Source organism: Nycticebus coucang, chromosome 9 (assembly GCF_027406575.1).
Source record: "Nycticebus coucang isolate mNycCou1 chromosome 9, mNycCou1.pri, whole genome shotgun sequence".
NCBI lineage: Eukaryota > Metazoa > Chordata > Mammalia > Primates > Lorisidae > Nycticebus > Nycticebus coucang.
In genome coordinates this window covers 47,780,127-47,798,259 of record NC_069788.1, presented here as the reverse complement: position 1 = coordinate 47,798,259, position 18,133 = coordinate 47,780,127, and the positions used below count along the sequence as shown (strand labels likewise).

The window sequence follows — 18,133 nt, the reverse complement described above, 5'->3', positions numbered from 1 at the left end:
GCCCTTGGCGCTTGCGTGTTGCCCTCTTCCCCGCCCTCCCCAATTTCCACTCCCCCCTACTTCGCTTGTCGCGGTGAGGTCCGCGGTCTGCCCTCCAGCGCTTGCAGCTGTTCCTTGGAAGTAGCAACTCCCTCTCCCCCACCCCAGTCCTGGTCCCGGTCCTTGCTGGTGAGTTTGAGGTCGTCGCTGCGCTAAGTCCCTTGTCGCTGGGCGCGGCACATCGGTCTTCGCGCTTTAATGTGGAGGCAGGGGAGGAAGCGACCTGGTCTGGCACCGAAGGAAAGAGGGGTGGCCTTGAGGAGCAAAGTCAAGATTTGGGGGCTCTTGTAAATGGGAACTGACGGCTGCCCGTGGGCCGTAAGAAAAGGAGGTGCCTAGCTTTTGACTGAGATTAATAAACTTTGAAACCTTTGCGATAGCGCCCGGGACATGCAGAACCTGCAGTTGCAGAGAGCCCGAGTTGACACGGGAAAGGGGCCTGGCGCCTTAGGAAGCACCAGGGCTGGGAGGTAGGGCTGCCAGGTGGTAGGGTTGGTTCTTGGGTCTGTTGCAGTGGTGAGACCCCAAAGAATTTCTAACTTTGGAGAAAAGGGGCTGAGGTGTAGATTTGCGGAGCTGGAGAGGGGTGCTTCAGAATCTGAGATCCTTTAAGAAACGGTGGCCCCAAATTATTTCATGGTTGGAGGGCACTGTGGGAGGAGGGAGGCTATCAGAGTTAGGGACGGAGAGCTTGGGTTTCACTTACACTTTTTTTTTTCAGCTGACGTGAAGATGAGCAGCTCAGAGGAGGTGTCCTGGATTTCCTGGTTCTGTGGGCTCCGTGGCAATGAATTCTTCTGTGAAGTGAGTTTTCTTCAACCTCTCTACTTGCCAGTTCTACATATTCTCTAGCTAGATGCTCCTTTCCATATTCAGCTTTTACACATTTCTCTTATGTGCTTCATGGAAACTCCTTCCTGTCAAGGAAGGTTTCCCTCATTAACTCCTCCACTAACCTGTGATGAAGTAGCAATACGGGAGCCCAAGTCCCCCACTCTCCAGCAATATGACATTGAACTAGTCAATCCGTGTCTTATTACTAGCATGGTACTAGTAGTGCCTATCTCAGATTGCTGTTAGGAGAATCGAAATAGTACTTATTAAAATGTTTTGTGGGGCGTCGCCTGTGGCTCAGTGAGTGGGGCGCCGGCCCCATATGCCGAGGGTGGCGGGTTCAAACCCAGCCCTGGCCAAACTGCAACAAAAAAAATAGCCGGGCGTTGTGGTGGGCGCCTGTAGTCCCAGCTGCTCAGGAGGCTGAGGCAAGAGAATCGCGTAAGCCCAAGAGTTGGAGGTTGCTGTGAGCCGTGTGACGCCACGGCACTCTACCCGAGGGCGGTACAGTGAGACTCTGTCTCTACAAGAAAAAAAAAAATTAAAAAAAAAAAAATGTTTTGTGACCGGCTCGGGGCCTGTAGCTCAAGCAGCTAGGGCGCCAGCCACATACACCAGAGCTGGCAGGTTTGAATCCAGCCCGGGCCTGCCAAACAACAATGACAACTGCAACCAAAAAATAACTGGGCATTGTGGTGGGTGTCTGTAGTCCTAGGTACTTGGGAGGCTGAAGCAGGAGAATCGCCTAAGCCCAGGAGTTGGAGGTTGCTGTGTGCTGTGATGCCACAGCACTCTACCAAGGGTGACAAAGTGAGACTCTGTCTCTACAAAAAAAAGAAGATTGCTGTACCTGTTTATCCTTAGAAAAGCCAAAGGTTTTGTTGGGAGGTGGGAGGGTATAGATGAACCAAGGAGAAAGACTGAAGTACTCTTGCTGAGTTGGGAGTAGGAATGAGGGAAATAGATATTGTGTCGAGGACAAGGCATCAGTTAGAGGCTCTTGCCTGGAGTCAAAGCTGGAGGTTTCAATATGGGTTCCCTCTTAACTTCTATATCCTGACAGGTAGATGAAGACTACATCCAGGACAAATTTAATCTCACTGGACTCAATGAGCAGGTGCCTCACTATCGACAAGCTCTAGACATGATCTTGGACCTGGAGCCTGGTGAGGCACCCTAAGGGTTGTTTTGTGTGTGTTTGTGCAAGTGCACACATTTTTCCCTCTTCAAACCTCTATTCACTTGCTTCTTGAGGTTTCTTTTGTTTTAATTTTGGAGCAATGTGAGGGTACATATGACTAAGTTACATTGTTCGCATTTCTGAGGCAAAGTCTTGAGTTGTAGTTGTGTTTTTCACCTAGGAAGTATGACATATATCCATACATTCTACTACTTAGTGGGAACCTACTAAACCCTTTTTCCACCCTCCCTACTTCTGGAATTTCTAAGTTTCTTTTGATTCTCTGATTATCTTAACCCAAAATCCCATGCTTGCTTTTGATCCCCCACCTGACTGCCTAGTTTTGTGACTTGTTCTCATACTTTCTGAATCTGTAATTCAGCTCTATTTCGTAATGCCATTTCCTCTTAGGTCTAGTTTACTGTTTCTGTCTCCTGCCTTGCACCTTCCAGTCTAGAATTCTACCTTCTGCATTGACATTGTTGCATTTATGTGTTGGGGGGACTTGGGAGAGGAGAAGAACAGAGGCTGAAGAGGTGTGGAAAGAAGGCAGAACTACCTTAAGTTGATGAAAGGGTCAGAGGCCCAAGTTTCTGGGTCATATGTTCAGATGATAGATACGGTGAGGATGAAAGATGGGTGCTGAACAAATAGTAGCTCCAGCCCCTAAGGGTAGGGATGGCACAAAGGAAAGCTGAAAAACAAGTGATTGCATTTGGCTGGGCTGTGTTTCAGATGAAGAGCTTGAAGACAACCCCAACCAGAGTGACTTGATTGAGCAGGCAGCTGAGATGCTTTATGGATTGATCCACGCCCGCTATATCCTCACCAACCGTGGCATCGCCCAGATGGTGAGGCCTCTCTTCTCTCACTCATCTCCTGAGGCAGTGGGGGAAACAGATTCCTGCAGCAAGAAGTCATGTTTCAGTGCTATCAAGGAGTCTAGCTGAGAAGTGGGGAGAAACCCCAGACCTTGGGCCTGAATTGAATCCTGATTCAAGGTCATCCTGAAGGGAACACTTTTAGGAAGAGAGACATGACCTTGGACAGGAGTTGTTATAGACTGCCTCTCCCTCAAGGAACAAATATTGAATGGTTCTGATGGTCTGTAACCTGCCTAAGTGGAGGAAAGGCAGGAGAAGAATCTGAGTGCCCATTTGGGCCAATGAAAGGACCTCTGGGCAGAGGTGGGAGAAGTAGGGGAGAGAATGATACAGGTTGGGCTAAGGAGGGAGTTACCTCTTGTCTTAACACCTACCTGCCAATTCCTTCCATTTTATTCACCTCAGTTGGAAAAGTACCAGCAGGGAGACTTTGGCTACTGTCCCCGAGTGTACTGTGAGAACCAGCCAATGCTTCCCATCGGTGAGTGTTGAAGAAGGGAATAGACAACACCATGTGGCAGTCTTCTTGAAAGTAGTTGGGGCTCAGCAAGTCAGGGCCTGAGTCCTGGGGGGAGGTTGGGTAGGGTTGAGAGGTGCCTGGCCTGCTGAGTCTAGCTGTCTCCCAGGCCTTTCGGACATCCCTGGAGAGGCCATGGTGAAGCTCTACTGCCCCAAGTGCATGGACGTGTACACACCCAAGTCGTCGAGGCACCATCACACGGATGGCGCCTACTTTGGCACTGGTTTCCCTCACATGCTCTTCATGGTGCATCCCGAGTACCGACCCAAGCGACCTGCCAACCAGTTTGTGCCCAGGTGGGGAGCAGGGACAGAATTATCAAGGGCCAGAGGAAAGGCCCAACGTCCCCTAGAGAGAAAGGAGGACAATTTCTTGAGCCTGCTTCTCTCAGAGCTAGGGCATCTTTCTTCTGAATGAATGTGGGAAAGTTATTTGATTACCTAGGCTTCAATTTTCACATAATATAAGGATGCTGACAATACTTGCCTGATAAAGTATCTTTAGTTGTGTGGATTCTTTTGAATAACATTTGACATTTGAAGTACCATTTGCAATAGTTCTTATAGTCACCATTTTGAGTGCTAAATCTTTTGTCAGGAGATCCTCAGAGCCACAGGTTAAATATCATTTGTTTCCCTAGAGCATCATTTTTACCCTGGTATTTGAGAAAAGGTTCAGCTTTTTATTGAAATAAATACTGATGCACATCTCCTAGTATTTGGGGTTTTTTTGTTTTTTGGTTTTTTTTTTCAGTTTTTGGCCGGGGCTGGGTTTGAACCCACCACCTCCGGCATATGGGGCTGGTGCCCTACTCCTTTGAGCCACAGGCACCGCCCTAGTATTTGGGTTTTCATGGATGTTTATGATAAGTTTCCAATATTCTTGAGCAAAGAGGTTAGGAACCACTGCCCTTAAGCTTTGAGCAGGCCCCTGGAGGAGATGGGTGGAATGGTAGGAATGCAGGCCATTGGCAGGGCCTGGGTGGGGCTCACTGTGCTTCCTGTCTGACCTCTACCCCTGCCCAGGCTCTATGGTTTCAAGATTCATCCAATGGCCTACCAGCTGCAGCTTCAAGCCGCCAGCAACTTCAAGAGCCCAGTCAAGACGATTCGCTGATTCCCCACTCTGCCTGTCCCGCAGTCTTTGATGCCTTCTTTCCTTTGCTGCCACCCTTTCAGGAACCCTCTATGGTTTTTAGTTTAAATTAAAGGAGACATTATTGTGGTGGGAATATGAAATAAAGTGGAAGAAAAGGCTGTGAGCTAGTCTGCTGATGCTTGTGGTTGGGAAGGGAAGGTGGTGGTGTGTTGGACCCCAGTGGCCCTCATGGGTCTGCCCACCCTCCTCACGTTGAACAACAGTAAAGATTTGTGCCTGGTGCATTTGGGTGATGGTTTTTAGTCTAGAGCAGGCAAAATTCCTACAGTTGGGTATGGGGAAGTGAAAGGTCAGAAGGAAAGCAGAAAAATCAGGAGACTAGAGAAATAATTTGTTCTCTTTAAGTACCCATGACTGTTTATAATTTAAGGTGCCTTTTTTTTTCCTTTTTTTTTTTTTGACAGAGTATCACCTTGTTGCCCTCAGTAGAGTGCTATGGAGTCACAGCTCACAGCAACCTCAAACTCTTTGGGCTTAAGCGATTCTCTTTCCTCAGCCTCCGAGTAGCTGGGACTACAGGCGCCCGCCACAACTCCTGGCTATTTTTTCTTTTTTTTTTTTTAGGCACAGAGTCTCACTTTATCACCCTCAGTAGAGAGCAGTGGCATCACAGCTCACAGCAACTGTCAACTCCTGGGCTTAGGTGATTCTCTTGCCTCAGCCTTCCAAATAGCTGGGACTATAGGCGCCTGCCAGAACACTCAGCTATTTTTTTATTGCAGTTTGGTCAGGGCTGGGTTCGAACCTGCCACCCTCGGTGTATGGAGCCAGTGCCCTACCCATTGAACCACAGGCACTGCCCACATCTGGCTATTTTTTGGTTGGAGTTGTTTAGCAGGCCCCAGGCGGGGCTTGTACCTGCCAGCCTCTGTGTATGTGGCTGGCGCCCTACTCACTGAACTACTAGCACCAAGCCAATTTAAGGGGCTTAATTAGCAACACTACCTTTTAGTTTTGGCTTTTTTTTTTGAGACAGAGTCTCACTTTGTCACCTTCAGTAGAGTGCTATGGCGTCATAGCTCACAGTAACTTCAAACTTTTGGGCTCAAAGCAATTCTCTTGCCTCAGCCTCCCTGGTAGCTGGAATTACAGAAGCCCGCCACAGCACCCAGCTGTTTTTATTAGACTTTTTTTTTTTTTTTTTGGCCGGGGCTGGGTTTGAACCCGCCACCTCCGGCATATGGGACCGGCGCCCTACCCGCTGAGCCACAGGCACCGCCCTCACCCAGCTGTTTTTTAGAGATGGGGTCTGGCTCAGGCTGATCTTGAACTCCTGAGCTCAGACAGTCCATCCTCCTCGGCCTCCCAGAGTGCTAGGATTATAAGCGTGAGCCATCATACCCCACCTTAGTTTGGGTCTTAAAATTTGAGAAAGTAGTCCTAAAGAAAATTTTAAGGGATGGAGAGAGAAGGGACAAGGTCCAGAATTGCTGCACAATGGTGTCCATGTGCCCCCTGTTGGGGGAGCTGAGCTGTACTCATTTCAGAAGGATAAGGGACACTTGGTTTCCTGAGCTTATCCCAGCACAGTGGGGACTGGCCATGTTGGGTGGAGAGGACAGCAGATGGTGTCAAAGATAAACTAATCTGTGAACTCAAGGGAGGAGATAGGTCTTTGAGGAGCCTGCAGGACAAAGATAGACAACTGGATAAAGACCTAGATGGTACTCAGGTATAACCCCTGTCTGAGCCATGGCTCCCACACTCAGGAACCAGACTTTGTGGGTGAGGACATGATGTCCCTCCTGCCAAGTTAATAATTTTCTCCCCAAGCAGGAATAGAGTTCTGCTACAGCAGCTCCTACTCAGACTGCCTGTCAAAATCACCCTACAGCTCAGGATTAAGGAGCAGGGTCATGGGGATGTGGGGTTTTAGGGGATCCCTCAGGAAATGCCTTTCTCCCCAGAATTTTGTAATGAAGGCCCATGTACTTGTAGGTGTGTCGGTCATGGTGGGCTTCGCAGTGGGAAAGGGTAAGTGGGGCCCAGGGGTGGGATGGGGTGTCTTGAGTTCAGGAAGGGGATGGAACTAGGCACTGGGGGGTTCCTACAAGCAGGGGGCTTGGAAGTGAGCCAGTGCTTCCATTCCTTCTCTGCTTCCCCAGTTCCTGCTCCTGAGGTCCGGACCTGCCATTTCTGCCTCTTAGAAGACCCTTCTGTAGGGTGCATTTCAGGCTCGGAGAAGTGCACCATCAGTAGCTCATCCCCATGCATGGTGATCTCCATCTATCATGGTGAGTAAAGTCCTAGGAAGGTCCTGCTGATGGGGCAGCCTACGGCTTCATTTCTCCTTTCACGAATGAGGGCTGGTTAGGGCCTGTAGTACAGAAGACAGGGATCTTGGAAGGAGGGATTGGGGTCTGAGGAGCCAGCTGAGCTAAGGTTTCTAGCCTCTTCTGAAGGAGTCTGGGATAGAAGTCAGGTTTGGGTAAGGGATCAGGAGAGTCAGTGGTAGGGGTGCCAGGTTTGGGAACTACTAGAGGCTATGAGCAGGGCTTATTATCTGTTCCCTCTCCTTCAGACATCAAGGTTCGCTTTACCATCCGAGGCTGTGGACAGTACAATTCCTACCGCTGTCAAGAACGACGTAACACCTACTTCCCAGAGTACTGGTATCAGGCTGAGTGCTGCCAGTATGATTACTGCAATTCCTGGTACAGCCCCCAGCTCCAGAGTTTCCTGCCTGAGCCTTCTGATAAACCCCTAGTTCTGCCACTGTCTGACTCCCAAATCCAACGATTCTACCAGGCCCTCAACCTCTCACTGCCCCTACCCAGCATTGGTACTAGGAAGGACCCTGAAGGCCTGGACCCTCTGGCCTCCTTGTCCCTGAACCTGGGCTTGTCCATTGCTGCCCTACGCCGCATGTACTTGTTCCTCAACAGTTCAGGACTTTTGATTCTTCCCCAGGCTGGACTCTGACACCTTTTCCCAGATTCCACCCTGTTCCAGCATCTCTGTCTAACTTCCCCAGCATCCTGCTCTGCCCTCTCAGAGAACACTCACTTTTTTTTGGTCACTATGATTTTTTTAGACCTCCCTCCTCTGTACTCCAGCATTTATGTGGCTTTGGTTTAATTCTTCTCCTGAACCCTGATGCTGCTCCTCCTAGAAAAGAATCTCAAGTGTGGATTCTGCCCAGGCCGACAACTCTCATCCCTTTCCCATCATCAGAGTGTTCTTTCATCTCCTATCCCCTCTGTCTGATGACCTGCCACTTCTATTTACATCTACCTCTAAGACCTAGACTGAATTGCAGCAAGAAGGATGGAGTGGGGCTTGGCGCCCATAGCACAGTTGTTACAGTGCCGGCCATATGCACCAAGTCAGGCGGGTTCAAACCCACCCCGGGCCACCTAAACAATAATGACAACTGCAACAAAGAAATAGCCAGGCGTTGTGGCGGGCACCTGTAGTCCCAGCTACTTGGGAGGCTGAGGCAAGAGAATCACTTAAGCCCAGAAAGTTTGAGGTTGCTGTGAGCTGTGATGCCACAGTACTCTACAGAGGGTGACATAGTGAGACTCTCAAAAAAAAAAAAAAAAGGATGAGGGGTAGACTTCTGTGCAGATTTTTTGGCAGTCTGGTGTCCCTGCCTCACTGTCTCTACCATCCCCTCCCATGGTCTCCTGTCTTCTGTCCTCTTTATCACAGTCTCTGTCCTCTTAAGCCCCATTTCACCTCACTGAATCATGATACCCACCTCAATTAGGGGCCTGGTGAGAGGAGCTGGGAAGGTCTGTTTCTCTGCTCCAAATCCCCTGTTTTCCTCCAAATCCCCAATAAACTGGGACTGGGCTAAATTTGTGTCAACATTGTTACGGGGTCAGGCCCAAGTATGGACAGGTATGAACAAGTTAGAGAGTTAATTAGGTGTGGGATTCAAACAGAATTGCAGAGCCCAGCCCACTCCATTTGGCCTTGTGGTTTCCTCTGTGCCTGCCCCAAAGGCCCCACATCCTTCTCTACCCTCTGTTTAGCCAGAGATCAAAGCCTGAGGACTGACTCCTTTCATCCATAAACATACAGTACAAAACCTAGAAAGTTAAACCCTCCTGATGTTAAATTTTTTTACCTAAAAGAAAAGGAAAAACTTTAACCCAGGAAAACTTGAGCTCAGACATGCATCCCAGAGTCACCTGGTACTGAAGGACCTGGGCTCCTACTGGTCCCTTGTTCTTTTTTTTTTTTTTCTTTTTTTTTGTAGAGACAGAGTCTCACTGTACCGCCCTCGGGTAGAGTGCCGTGGCGTCACACGGCTCACAGCAACCTCTAACTCTTGGGCTTACGCGATTCTCTTGCCTCAGCCTCCCGAGCAGCTGGGACTACAGGCACCCGCCACAACGCCCGGCTATTTTTTTGTTGCAGTTTGGCCAGGGCTGGGTTTGAACCCGCCACCCTCGGCATATGGGGCCGGCGCCCTGCTCACTGAGCCACAGGCGCCGCCCGGTCCCTTGTTCTTTTCAAGGATCCTGGCACCTAGGTCCCCTCTGTAGGGGGTCCAAGTTGAGGGGCAAAGTGCAGAGTGCACAGGTGGGGCTGCAGTATTTGGATCTTCATTTTATTTTATTTTTATTTATTTTTTTATTGAAACAGAGTCTCACTTTGTTGCCCTCTATTGAATGCCTTGGTGTCACAGCTCACAGCAACCCACAACTCTTGGGCTTAAGAGATTCTCTGGCCTCGGTTCCTGTAGCTCAAGCAGCTAAGGCACCAACCACACTAAAGCTGGTGGGTTCGAATCCAGCCTGGGCCTGCCAAACAACAATGACAACTATACCCCCCTCCCCCAGAAAATGGCTGGGTGTTGTGGCAGGCGCATGTAGTCCCAGCTACTTGGGAGGTTGAGGCAAGAGAATCACTTAAGCCCAGGAATTGGAGGTTGCTGTGAGCTGTGATGCAACAGCACTCTACCCAGGGTGACAGCTTAAGGCTCTATCTCAAAAAAAAAAGATTCTCTTGCAAGCAGATCCTGGTGGCTCAGTGGGTAGGGCGCTGGGCCCCCATATACCAAGGGTGGTGGGTTTGAACCCAGCCCTGGTCAAACTGCAACAAAAAAATAGTCAGGCATTGTGGCAGGCACCTGTCGTCCCAGCTACTCAGGCTGAGGCAAGAGACTCGCCTAAGCCCAGGAGATGGAGGTTGCTGTGAGCTGTGATGTTACAGCACTCTACCAAGGGCAAAGTAAGACTGTCTCCAAAAAAAAAGAGATTCTCTTGCCTCAGCCTCCCGAGTAGCTGGGACTACAGGCACTACCCGCAACGTCCAGCTGTTTTTTTTTTTTTTTTTTTTTGGCTGGGGCTGGGTTTGAACCCACCACCTCCAGCATATGGGGTCGGCGCCCTACCCCTTTGAGCCACAGGCACTGCCCAACGTCCAGCTGTTTTACTGTTTTGTTTTTAGCAGGCTGAGGCTGGGTTCAAACCCACCAGCCCTGGTGCATGTTGCCAGCACCCTACCCAGAGCTATGGGCGCCGCCTAGATCATTTTAATATTGAAAAATTGCAATGCTGGCTACAACTCAACTTTCCCCATATATTCAGTAAACACTAGATATACTGTTCAGCTAGGCCCACTGTTGAGCACCAGGAGTCTGGGAGGGATGCAGCCAAGTGTCTGCCCTTCCAAGTCGTGCAGCCCATATCTGGGGTTAGAAATTTTTTTTCTGAAAAGCAGTGGATCTTGGTGGCTGGAGAGCCCAATCCCAGCTCCTCTGCCACTTGCATTAGTTAGTCAGCCTCACTTTAGTCACCTGTCAAGTAAGGATAGCACCTTATCAGGAGAGAATACATGTAAATGTGTATACATGGGTAGAAGTTAGGCCCTTTCCCTCCCTTAAAAAATACACATTTCTTAGAGTTACATCCATACAGTTTTTGGCGTCTATTTTTAGAGACAGAGTCTAGCTTTATTGCCCCAGGCTAGCCTCAAATTCCCAGCTTCAAGTGATCCAAGTGGCTGGGAGTATAGCTGGGTGCCCAGCTAAGCTATTTTAAAATATTTCTTGCCAAAATACTCAGAAGTGTGCACATATCATGAGAGAGATTTTTGTAAACTACACACCTGTGTGATCAGTTGCCCGAAGTTGCCCTCTTGCTCCTTCCCAGGCACTCCTCTTAACTCGGGTAGCCACTGTCCTGACTTGTAGCAACATGCAGTAGCATAAATAAGTTTTGTCTGTGTGTTTAATGGGAATGGGATCACACAGTGTATATCCTTAACTACACATTTCACACTCAATATCTCTGGCCAATATTCTGACAAACAACACCAAGCCAATGTTAATTTTTTTAGGTGATGCTGTAGTTGGAGATACAAACCCTCAATATTCCTCCCCACCCCCACTTTCGCAGCCCTACTCCCACCAACACAGCCCTCTGGACTTCCCCTTCAGCTCCTGCACAGCTCTGCTCTGACAGCACTCCCGAGGATGCCCACTGGCCTGGCCTTCACCTTTGGAGGGCTTCCATTTCCTCTTCACCTTTTTGTGCCTAGAGCTGAATCAAATATCAAAGCAGGGGCAGAAGCAGAGCTAGGAGCCCCTTAGATGCTCCCATGAAGAGAGAATCAGGCCAGCCTCTCCTTCACCAGAAGAGAGAGACAAACCAAGCAGTTTACACACCAATTTATTTTGGAAGAATGCCTGGGACCGTGGGGCAAAAGAGGGAGCCTTTGGGGGGTCAAAAGGGGATAGAGTAGGAACAGGGGTGTTGAAGGCTGTTGACTAAGAGGAAGAGGGCCAAGGCTGAGATCCAGTGACTTGAAGGAGCCAGAGGGAGCTGGTATGAGAGACTGGAAAGTTGTCCTGGCTGAGCCCAGGTAGAAGTCAGGAGAGCGGCCAGAAATGTACTTTTCCTCTAAGCGTTTCTGGAGTCGTTCTAAGGAGTATGGAGTGCTCTGTTTTGAGGGTCATTGCAGAAATCCAGGAAGCAGCACTGGGAGAATATCCAGAAGCCAAACACTGGAGAAGTGCGGGTATGCGAACAATCACTCATCTGTTCCTTGCTGCGGCAGTCACTCACCATGACATCGGATCCACTGCCTGGGAGGGACCACAGGCACCAGTGATATGGAGGTCCCTGGGCAGAGCCCTGAATTCTCTCATCCCCTCACACCTCATAGATTAATCCTCATTATCCCAGCAGCCTACCATGGAGCAATAAGAAAAAAAAGGAAAGATTCCTAGAATTGGGCAGGGTGGGAGTGGAGTGTCCAGCCATAGAACTGTGCCCAAGTTCCACACGGAAGGTTGGAGGGAGAGAGCCATTTGAAATGTCACAGTTGGAAGGGGACTTAGGGAGAACCAGCACTGTGGGACCATGCAAGAAAAAATCGTGGAAATATTTTGAAGGTTAAATTGCGGAAAGGAAATATCTGTCATTTATTTTTTGAACCAAATGTAAGAGAATGATGTCTGCTGCTATTTTATATATATGTTTGTTTGTTTTTTTGAGACAGAGCCTAAAGCTTGTTGCCCTGGGTAGAGTGCTGTGGCATCACAGCTCACAGCAACCTCCAACTCCTGGGCTCAAGCGATTCTCCTGCCTCACCTCCCAAGTAGCTGGAACTACAGGCGCCCACCACAATGCCCGGCTATTGTTTGTTGCAGCCGTCATTGTTGTTTGGCAGGCCCGAGCTGCATTCGAACCTGCCAGCTCGGTTGTATGTAGCTGGCACCTTAGCTGCTTAAGCCCCAGGCGCTGAGCCCTATATATTAAAGGGGGGAAAAAATCTTTGTGCCCATGTCTTAAGAAGTTATGTATGGGGATGGTCACTGATGCCGTGCTTGAGAGAGTAAAAAGTTAGAAATAACCTAAATACCCATTAAGAGTGGGATGGAGGGCGGAGCCTGTGGCTCAGTGAGTAGGGCGCCGGCCCCATATGCTGAGGGTGGCAGGTTCAAACCTAGCCCCGGCCAAACTGCAACAAAAAAATAGCCAGGCGTTGTGGCGGGCGCCTGTAGTCCCAGCTACTCGGGAGGCTGAGGCAAGAGAATCATGTAAGCCCAAGAGCTGGAGGTTGCTGTGAGTCGTGTGACGCCATGGCCCTCTACCGAGGGCAATAAAGTGAGACTCTGTCTCTACAAAAAAAAAAGAGTGGGATGGAGAAATTAGCACAGACATGCCCTTGCCACGGAGTACCATCCAGTAGGCTAACAGAACAAGGAAGCTCTCTACAAACAGATATGAAAACATTATGTTCCCCTAACTGCTAAGTTTAAAAAGCAAGTGCAGAACAGTGACTACAGTGATATACTGTTTCTGTGAAGAAAAGAAGTGAAAAAAGAGTAAACAGCACGTTTGTGTACAATGGAGTGTGCAAAAAATGATTGCAGGAAGTATAATCCAGAAAGTAAAAAGATTGGTTATGTGTGCACAGGAGCTGGGTGAATTGTGGCAAGAGTGGAAGGCAGACTGATTTGACACCGTTGTATTGTATACTTTGATATTTGAACTATGTTTACACATCGTAGCTATGTCTACATCAGCTATTTTGGAAGTCTAATGAAGGGCGGCACCTGTGGATCAGTAGGTAGGGCGCCGGCCCCAATGTACCAAGGGTGGTGGGTTCAAACCTGGCCCCCGGCCAAACTACAACAAAAAAATAGCCGGACGTTGTAGTGGACACCTGTAGTCCCAGCTACTCAGGAGGCTGAGCCAAGAGAATCACCTAAGCCCAAGAGCTGGATGTTGCTATGAGCTGTGACGACACAGCACTCTACCGAGGGTCACAAAGTGAGACTCTCTCTAAAAAAAGAAAAGAAAGTCTAATAAAAGGATTTGAAGGAGCTTAATGCATTGGCTGTTGGGACCACCATCTCTGGAACCACCACGAATTCTAGCTCAGCTTCTATGAAACTCAGCCAAGTCTGTTGACCTTTCTGCACTTCTGTTTCCTCATCTGTAAGATGAAGATAATAATAATGCCTGCTCGGCGCCTGTGGCTCAAGTGGCTAAGGCGCAAGCCACATACACCTGAGCTGGTGGGTTCAAATCCAGCCCGGGCCCACCAAACAACAATAATGGCTGCAACCAAAAAATAGCCAGGCTTTGTGACAGATGCCTGTAGTCCCAGCTACTCGGGAGGCAGAGGCAGGAGAATCGCTTGAGCCCAGGAGTTGGAGGTTGCTGTGAGCTGTGATGCTACAGCACTCTACCCAGGGAACAGCTTGCGGCTCTAAAAATAAATAAATAAATAAATAATAATAATAATGACTGCCTCAAAGGGTATATATGTTTAGAACAATATCTGGCACACATTATGTGTTACGTTTCCACTAATTGTTTTTGTTTGTTGTTGCAGTTTGGCCGGGCCGGGTTCAAACCCGCCACCCTCAATATATGGGGCCAACGCCCCACTCACTGAGCCACAGGCACCGCCCATGTTTCCACTGATTTTAAAAAGACTGGGGGGGGGGACTGAGGGGGGCGGTGCCTGTGGCTCAGTGAGTAGGGCCCCAGCCCCATATGCCGAGGGTGGCGGGTTCAGGCCCAGCCCTGGCTAAACTGCAACAAAGAGATGGCCGGGCGTTGTGGCGGGCGCCTGTAGTCCCAGCTGCTCAGGAGGCTGAGGCAAGAGAATCACGTTGGCCCAGGAGCTGGAGGTTGCTATGAGCCGTGTGATGCCACGGCACTCTACGGAGGGCAGTAAAGTGAGACTCTGTCTCTACAAAAAAAAAAAAAGAAGAAATAAAATGTTGTAAAAAGATTAAAAAAAAAAAAGACAGGGGTCAGGTCAAAAAAAAGGTATAAGTAAGGAGGGAATGTAGTCAATCTTTGGCAAGTTGAAAATGAGACAGAGATGTCCAGTGGGAAATTCGACATGAGGAGAGTGGTTTGTTGGTTTAGATTCAGATTCAGGGAAGCAGATAAAATCCTCTGAAGAGAGTGTATGAACTTTGAGGCTGGGCGAGGTGGCTCACGCCTATAATCCTAGTACTCTGGGAGGCCGAGGCAGGTGACTGGCTTGAGCTCAGGAGTTCCAGACCAGCTTGAGCAAGATTGAGACCCTGTCTCTACTAAAAATAGAAAAACTGAACCAAGAGGACTGCGTAAGCCCAAGAGTTGGAGGTTGCTGTGAGCTATGAGGCAAGAGGATTGCTCAAGCCCAAAGAGTTTGAGGTTGCTGTAAGCTACGATGCCACTGCACTCTACCCAGGGCAACAGAGTGACACTCTGTCTCAAAAAAAAAAAAAAAAGCAGTATTAAGACTCAGAAGGCTGGGGGCGGCGCCTGTGGCTCAGTCGGTAAGGCGCCGGCCCCATATACCGAGGGTGGCGGGTTCAAACCCGGCCCCGGCCAAATTGCAACCAAAAAATAGCCAGGCGTTGTGGCGGGCGCCTGTAGTCCCAGCTGCTCGGGAGGCTGAGGCAAGAGAATCGCTTAAGCCCAGGAATTGGAGGTTGCTGTGAGCTGTGTGAGGCCACGGCACTCTACCGAGGGCCATAAAGTGAGACTCTGTCTCTACAAAAAAAAAAAAAAAAGACTCAGAAGGCTGACAGGGGCACAGGCAGCTTGAGACAGGCCAGGGCATCTGCCATCTCATCCTCACTGTGAGAGGATGGAAACCAGTCAGCTATGAGCTGAGGAGGGAAAAGGGGACGGAAGTAGAGACAGGGTGAAATAGTGTCTTAGGGTTATGGGAACAAGACTTAGGGTGCAAGGCCAGGTGTGGTGGAACATGCCTGTAATCCTAGCATTCTAGGAGGCTGAGGTGGGTGGATTGCTTGAGCTCACAGGTTTAAGACCAGGCTGAGCCAGAGCGAGACCCTGTCTAAAAATAGCCAGGTATTGTGGCGGGCACCTGTAGTCGCAGCTTCTGGGAGGCTGAGGCAAGAGAATCACTCAAGTCCAAGAGTTGGAGGTTGCTGTGAGCTGTGATGCCACAGCACTCTACCTACCTAGGGCAACATACTGAGATTCTGTCTAAAAAAAAAAAAAAAAACAACCAGTAAGCTGCTTTCTCCCATCATAGGTCCTCCCAGCCTTCTAAGCTACAACCCAAGTCTTTTTTTTTTTTTTTGAGACAGAGTTTTATTATGTCACCCTCAGTATAGTGCCATGGCGTCACAACTCACAGCAACCTCAAACTCTTGGGCTCAAGTGATCCCCTTGCCTCAGCCTCCCAAGTAGCTGGAACTACAGGCATCTGCCACAACATCCAGCTGTTTTTTGTTGTCATTGTTGTTTAGCAGGCCCAAGCTGGGTTCGAACTTGCCAGCCCCAGCTTACTGTTCTTTATGTGGAGAGTGATGCAACTGCTGCCAGCTGGTGTGAGGCAGATGTCAGATCCCAGAAGGCACCCCAACTCCTTGGTCTCTAAGAGGCATCGATAGCAGCGCAGGTACTTGGGGAACTGAGATGGTTTCTGATTGACAGGAACAATCTTACCTAGGATACAGAGAAGCACTGGTCCCATCCCCACTCCCATCTTGCCTGATTCCAGGCAACACCACCATTTCCTTCCCACCTCCCCACCTCCCAAAACCATAAAGTCACCAATTCTTCAAAGCTATCTGGTCATCAGAAGCTTTGGTCTTCATTGAAATCTCCATTTTCTGCTCTTATATCACCAGAGATGAGGAACTCATTAATTAATTAATTCATTCATTCATTGAACACAAATTCAAGAGGTAAACATGTGTCCAGCACCCTGCAAGCCTCTAAATTCAAAGGTTAGGCTAAGGCAGCCCATTCTAGTTCTGGGCAGCACTGTTAGAACAATTCTTCCTCTGTGAATGGTTTCTCAGTCCCCCACCCTCCTGGACTCTATTTTGAACATGCTTTCTTAATCTGTAATATTTAGAAGTAAAAACAAGAGTGTATCACAGGACAGGAAGAATCTCTGCTTTGTATAGACAGAAGACTTCAAGCCAGCCCAAGGCCACCTTCTTTGATTTTGGTGATCTTATCACTGGACAGATTTATATTAAACCTTGTCCACCAAGGCCTCCATTCTCCTCTTCCCTCCCCAACTACATGTATACCTCTCCCTCTTCCTCTGGCCCTAGGCCCAGACCACACATGAATGAGTGCCTAGCAGAGCACTTGGTGTGAGACAGAGACAAATTTTTTTTTTTTGAGACAAAGCCTCAAGCTGTCACCCTCCGTAGAGTGCCATAGCATCACAGCTCACAGCAACCTCCAACTCCTGGGCTCAAGTGAGTCTCCTGCCTTGCCCTCCCAAGTAGCTGGGACCACAGGCGCCCACCACAACACCCAGCTATTTTTTGGTTGCAGCCATCATTGTTGTTTGGCAGGCCTGGTCTGGATTCGAACCTGCCAGCTCAGGTGTATATGGCTGGCACCCTAGCCACTTGAGCCACAGGTGCCAAGCCAACAGAGACAAATTCTTTTTTTTTTTCTTTTTTTGGCCGGGGCTGGGCTTGAACCCACCACCTCCAGCATATGGGACCGGCGCCCTACTCCTTGAGCCACAGGCGCCACCCCAGAGACAAATTCTTAACAAACTCTTTGAATCCTGTTTCTCTGTTGATGGTGCTCTGTAGCCAAGTGAGGAGGCTATCAAGCTTGATTCATTCAGTCTTGTGTTCTCCCCTGTGGATTCTGGTCCTGTCATGCTCCCCAATCCTTCCTCTTCTGTTGCCCTGACTTTTGGAGAAAATCCCTTCAGTATCTCCATTCGGGTCACTGCTGTTGAGTGAGACAGCTCTAGGGTTATTAGAATCTCCCTCAGAATGAACATTAATCCATTAGCAGTCTCCAGGCACCCCATCTTCCCTCCTGCCTGGGTTTACCTGAGCTTCTTTTTTTTTTTTGCAGTTTTTGGCCGGGGCTGGGTTTGAACCCACCACCTCCAGCATGTGGGGCTGGCGCCTTACTCCGCTGAGCCACAGGTGCCGCCCTTACCTGAGCTTCTTAAGCAGATGTACCCAAATGCTTGGTGTCTGTGGGTTTCTCCATCCAGCAGGTCAGGTAATCCTTCCTGACCCACTGGAGCCACTTACCAAACACCACACTTCTCATGACCAGCACTGTTAAGAGGACCATCCACAGGGCTTGGAGAGTTCTCCAGAGGCCCCAGGGCTCCAGATCCCGCTTCTCTGCAGGGCCTGCCATGAAATGCACGACTGCCCACTGGCCTCTGGTTTGGGCTTATATTGGTAAAAGAGAGATTGGCCAAGAGGAAGGGGAGAGGCAACACCAGTTCAGGATGGAAATCAGTGCCAGACCAGCCAGAGAGACAGACTGTCCTCACCCACAGTCACTCTGAGGTATAACTTCCTGGCTTGGGAGAAAGGGCCTAGCAAAGGGGAATGAGAAGGGAGAAATCATTCAACAGACATTTATCCAATTATTGCATCAGGTGTTGGGAACACAACAGTGCACAAAGTCCTTGTACAGGGTACAGTCTTGTGGGCAAGACAAGTCAACGACAGTGATGGGGGAGGGCAGAGTACTTGCCGAAGCACCTGGACAGAGGAAACCACTGACCAAAAGAATTCAGCACAGGAATAACATGATCAGATTTCTCTTTGTGAAAGATTACCATGGCTGC

The 18,133-nt window shown here is 49.2% G+C and overlaps 3 protein-coding genes across 3 annotated transcripts; 2 read left to right on the top strand and 1 right to left on the bottom strand.

Moving 5' to 3' along the window:
* Positions 1-25: 25 nt before the first annotated feature.
* On the top strand, positions 26-4,713 carry CSNK2B (casein kinase 2 beta). Its single transcript, XM_053601411.1, has 7 exons — positions 26-168; positions 761-843; positions 1,937-2,039; positions 2,789-2,904; positions 3,343-3,418; positions 3,564-3,753; positions 4,483-4,713. The coding sequence occupies exons 2-7, from the start codon at positions 772-774 to the stop codon at positions 4,571-4,573; spliced, it is 648 nt and encodes a 215-aa protein (XP_053457386.1). The 5' UTR covers positions 26-168; positions 761-771; the 3' UTR covers positions 4,574-4,713.
* A 1,095-nt stretch (positions 4,714-5,808) lies between these two features.
* Positions 5,809-8,765, top strand: LY6G5B (lymphocyte antigen 6 family member G5B). The gene is made up of 3 exons (XM_053601412.1): positions 5,809-6,589; positions 6,721-6,849; positions 7,137-8,765. The coding sequence occupies exons 1-3, from the start codon at positions 6,472-6,474 to the stop codon at positions 7,535-7,537; spliced, it is 648 nt and encodes a 215-aa protein (XP_053457387.1). The 5' UTR covers positions 5,809-6,471; the 3' UTR covers positions 7,538-8,765.
* A 2,406-nt stretch (positions 8,766-11,171) lies between these two features.
* LY6G5C (lymphocyte antigen 6 family member G5C) lies at positions 11,172-18,133 on the bottom strand. The gene is made up of 3 exons (XM_053601410.1): positions 17,583-18,133; positions 15,847-16,005; positions 11,172-11,657 (listed from the first exon to the last, which is right to left on the bottom strand). Exons 1-3 carry the CDS (start codon positions 17,692-17,694, stop codon positions 11,494-11,496), a joined length of 435 nt encoding a protein of 144 aa, XP_053457385.1. The 5' UTR covers positions 17,695-18,133; the 3' UTR covers positions 11,172-11,493.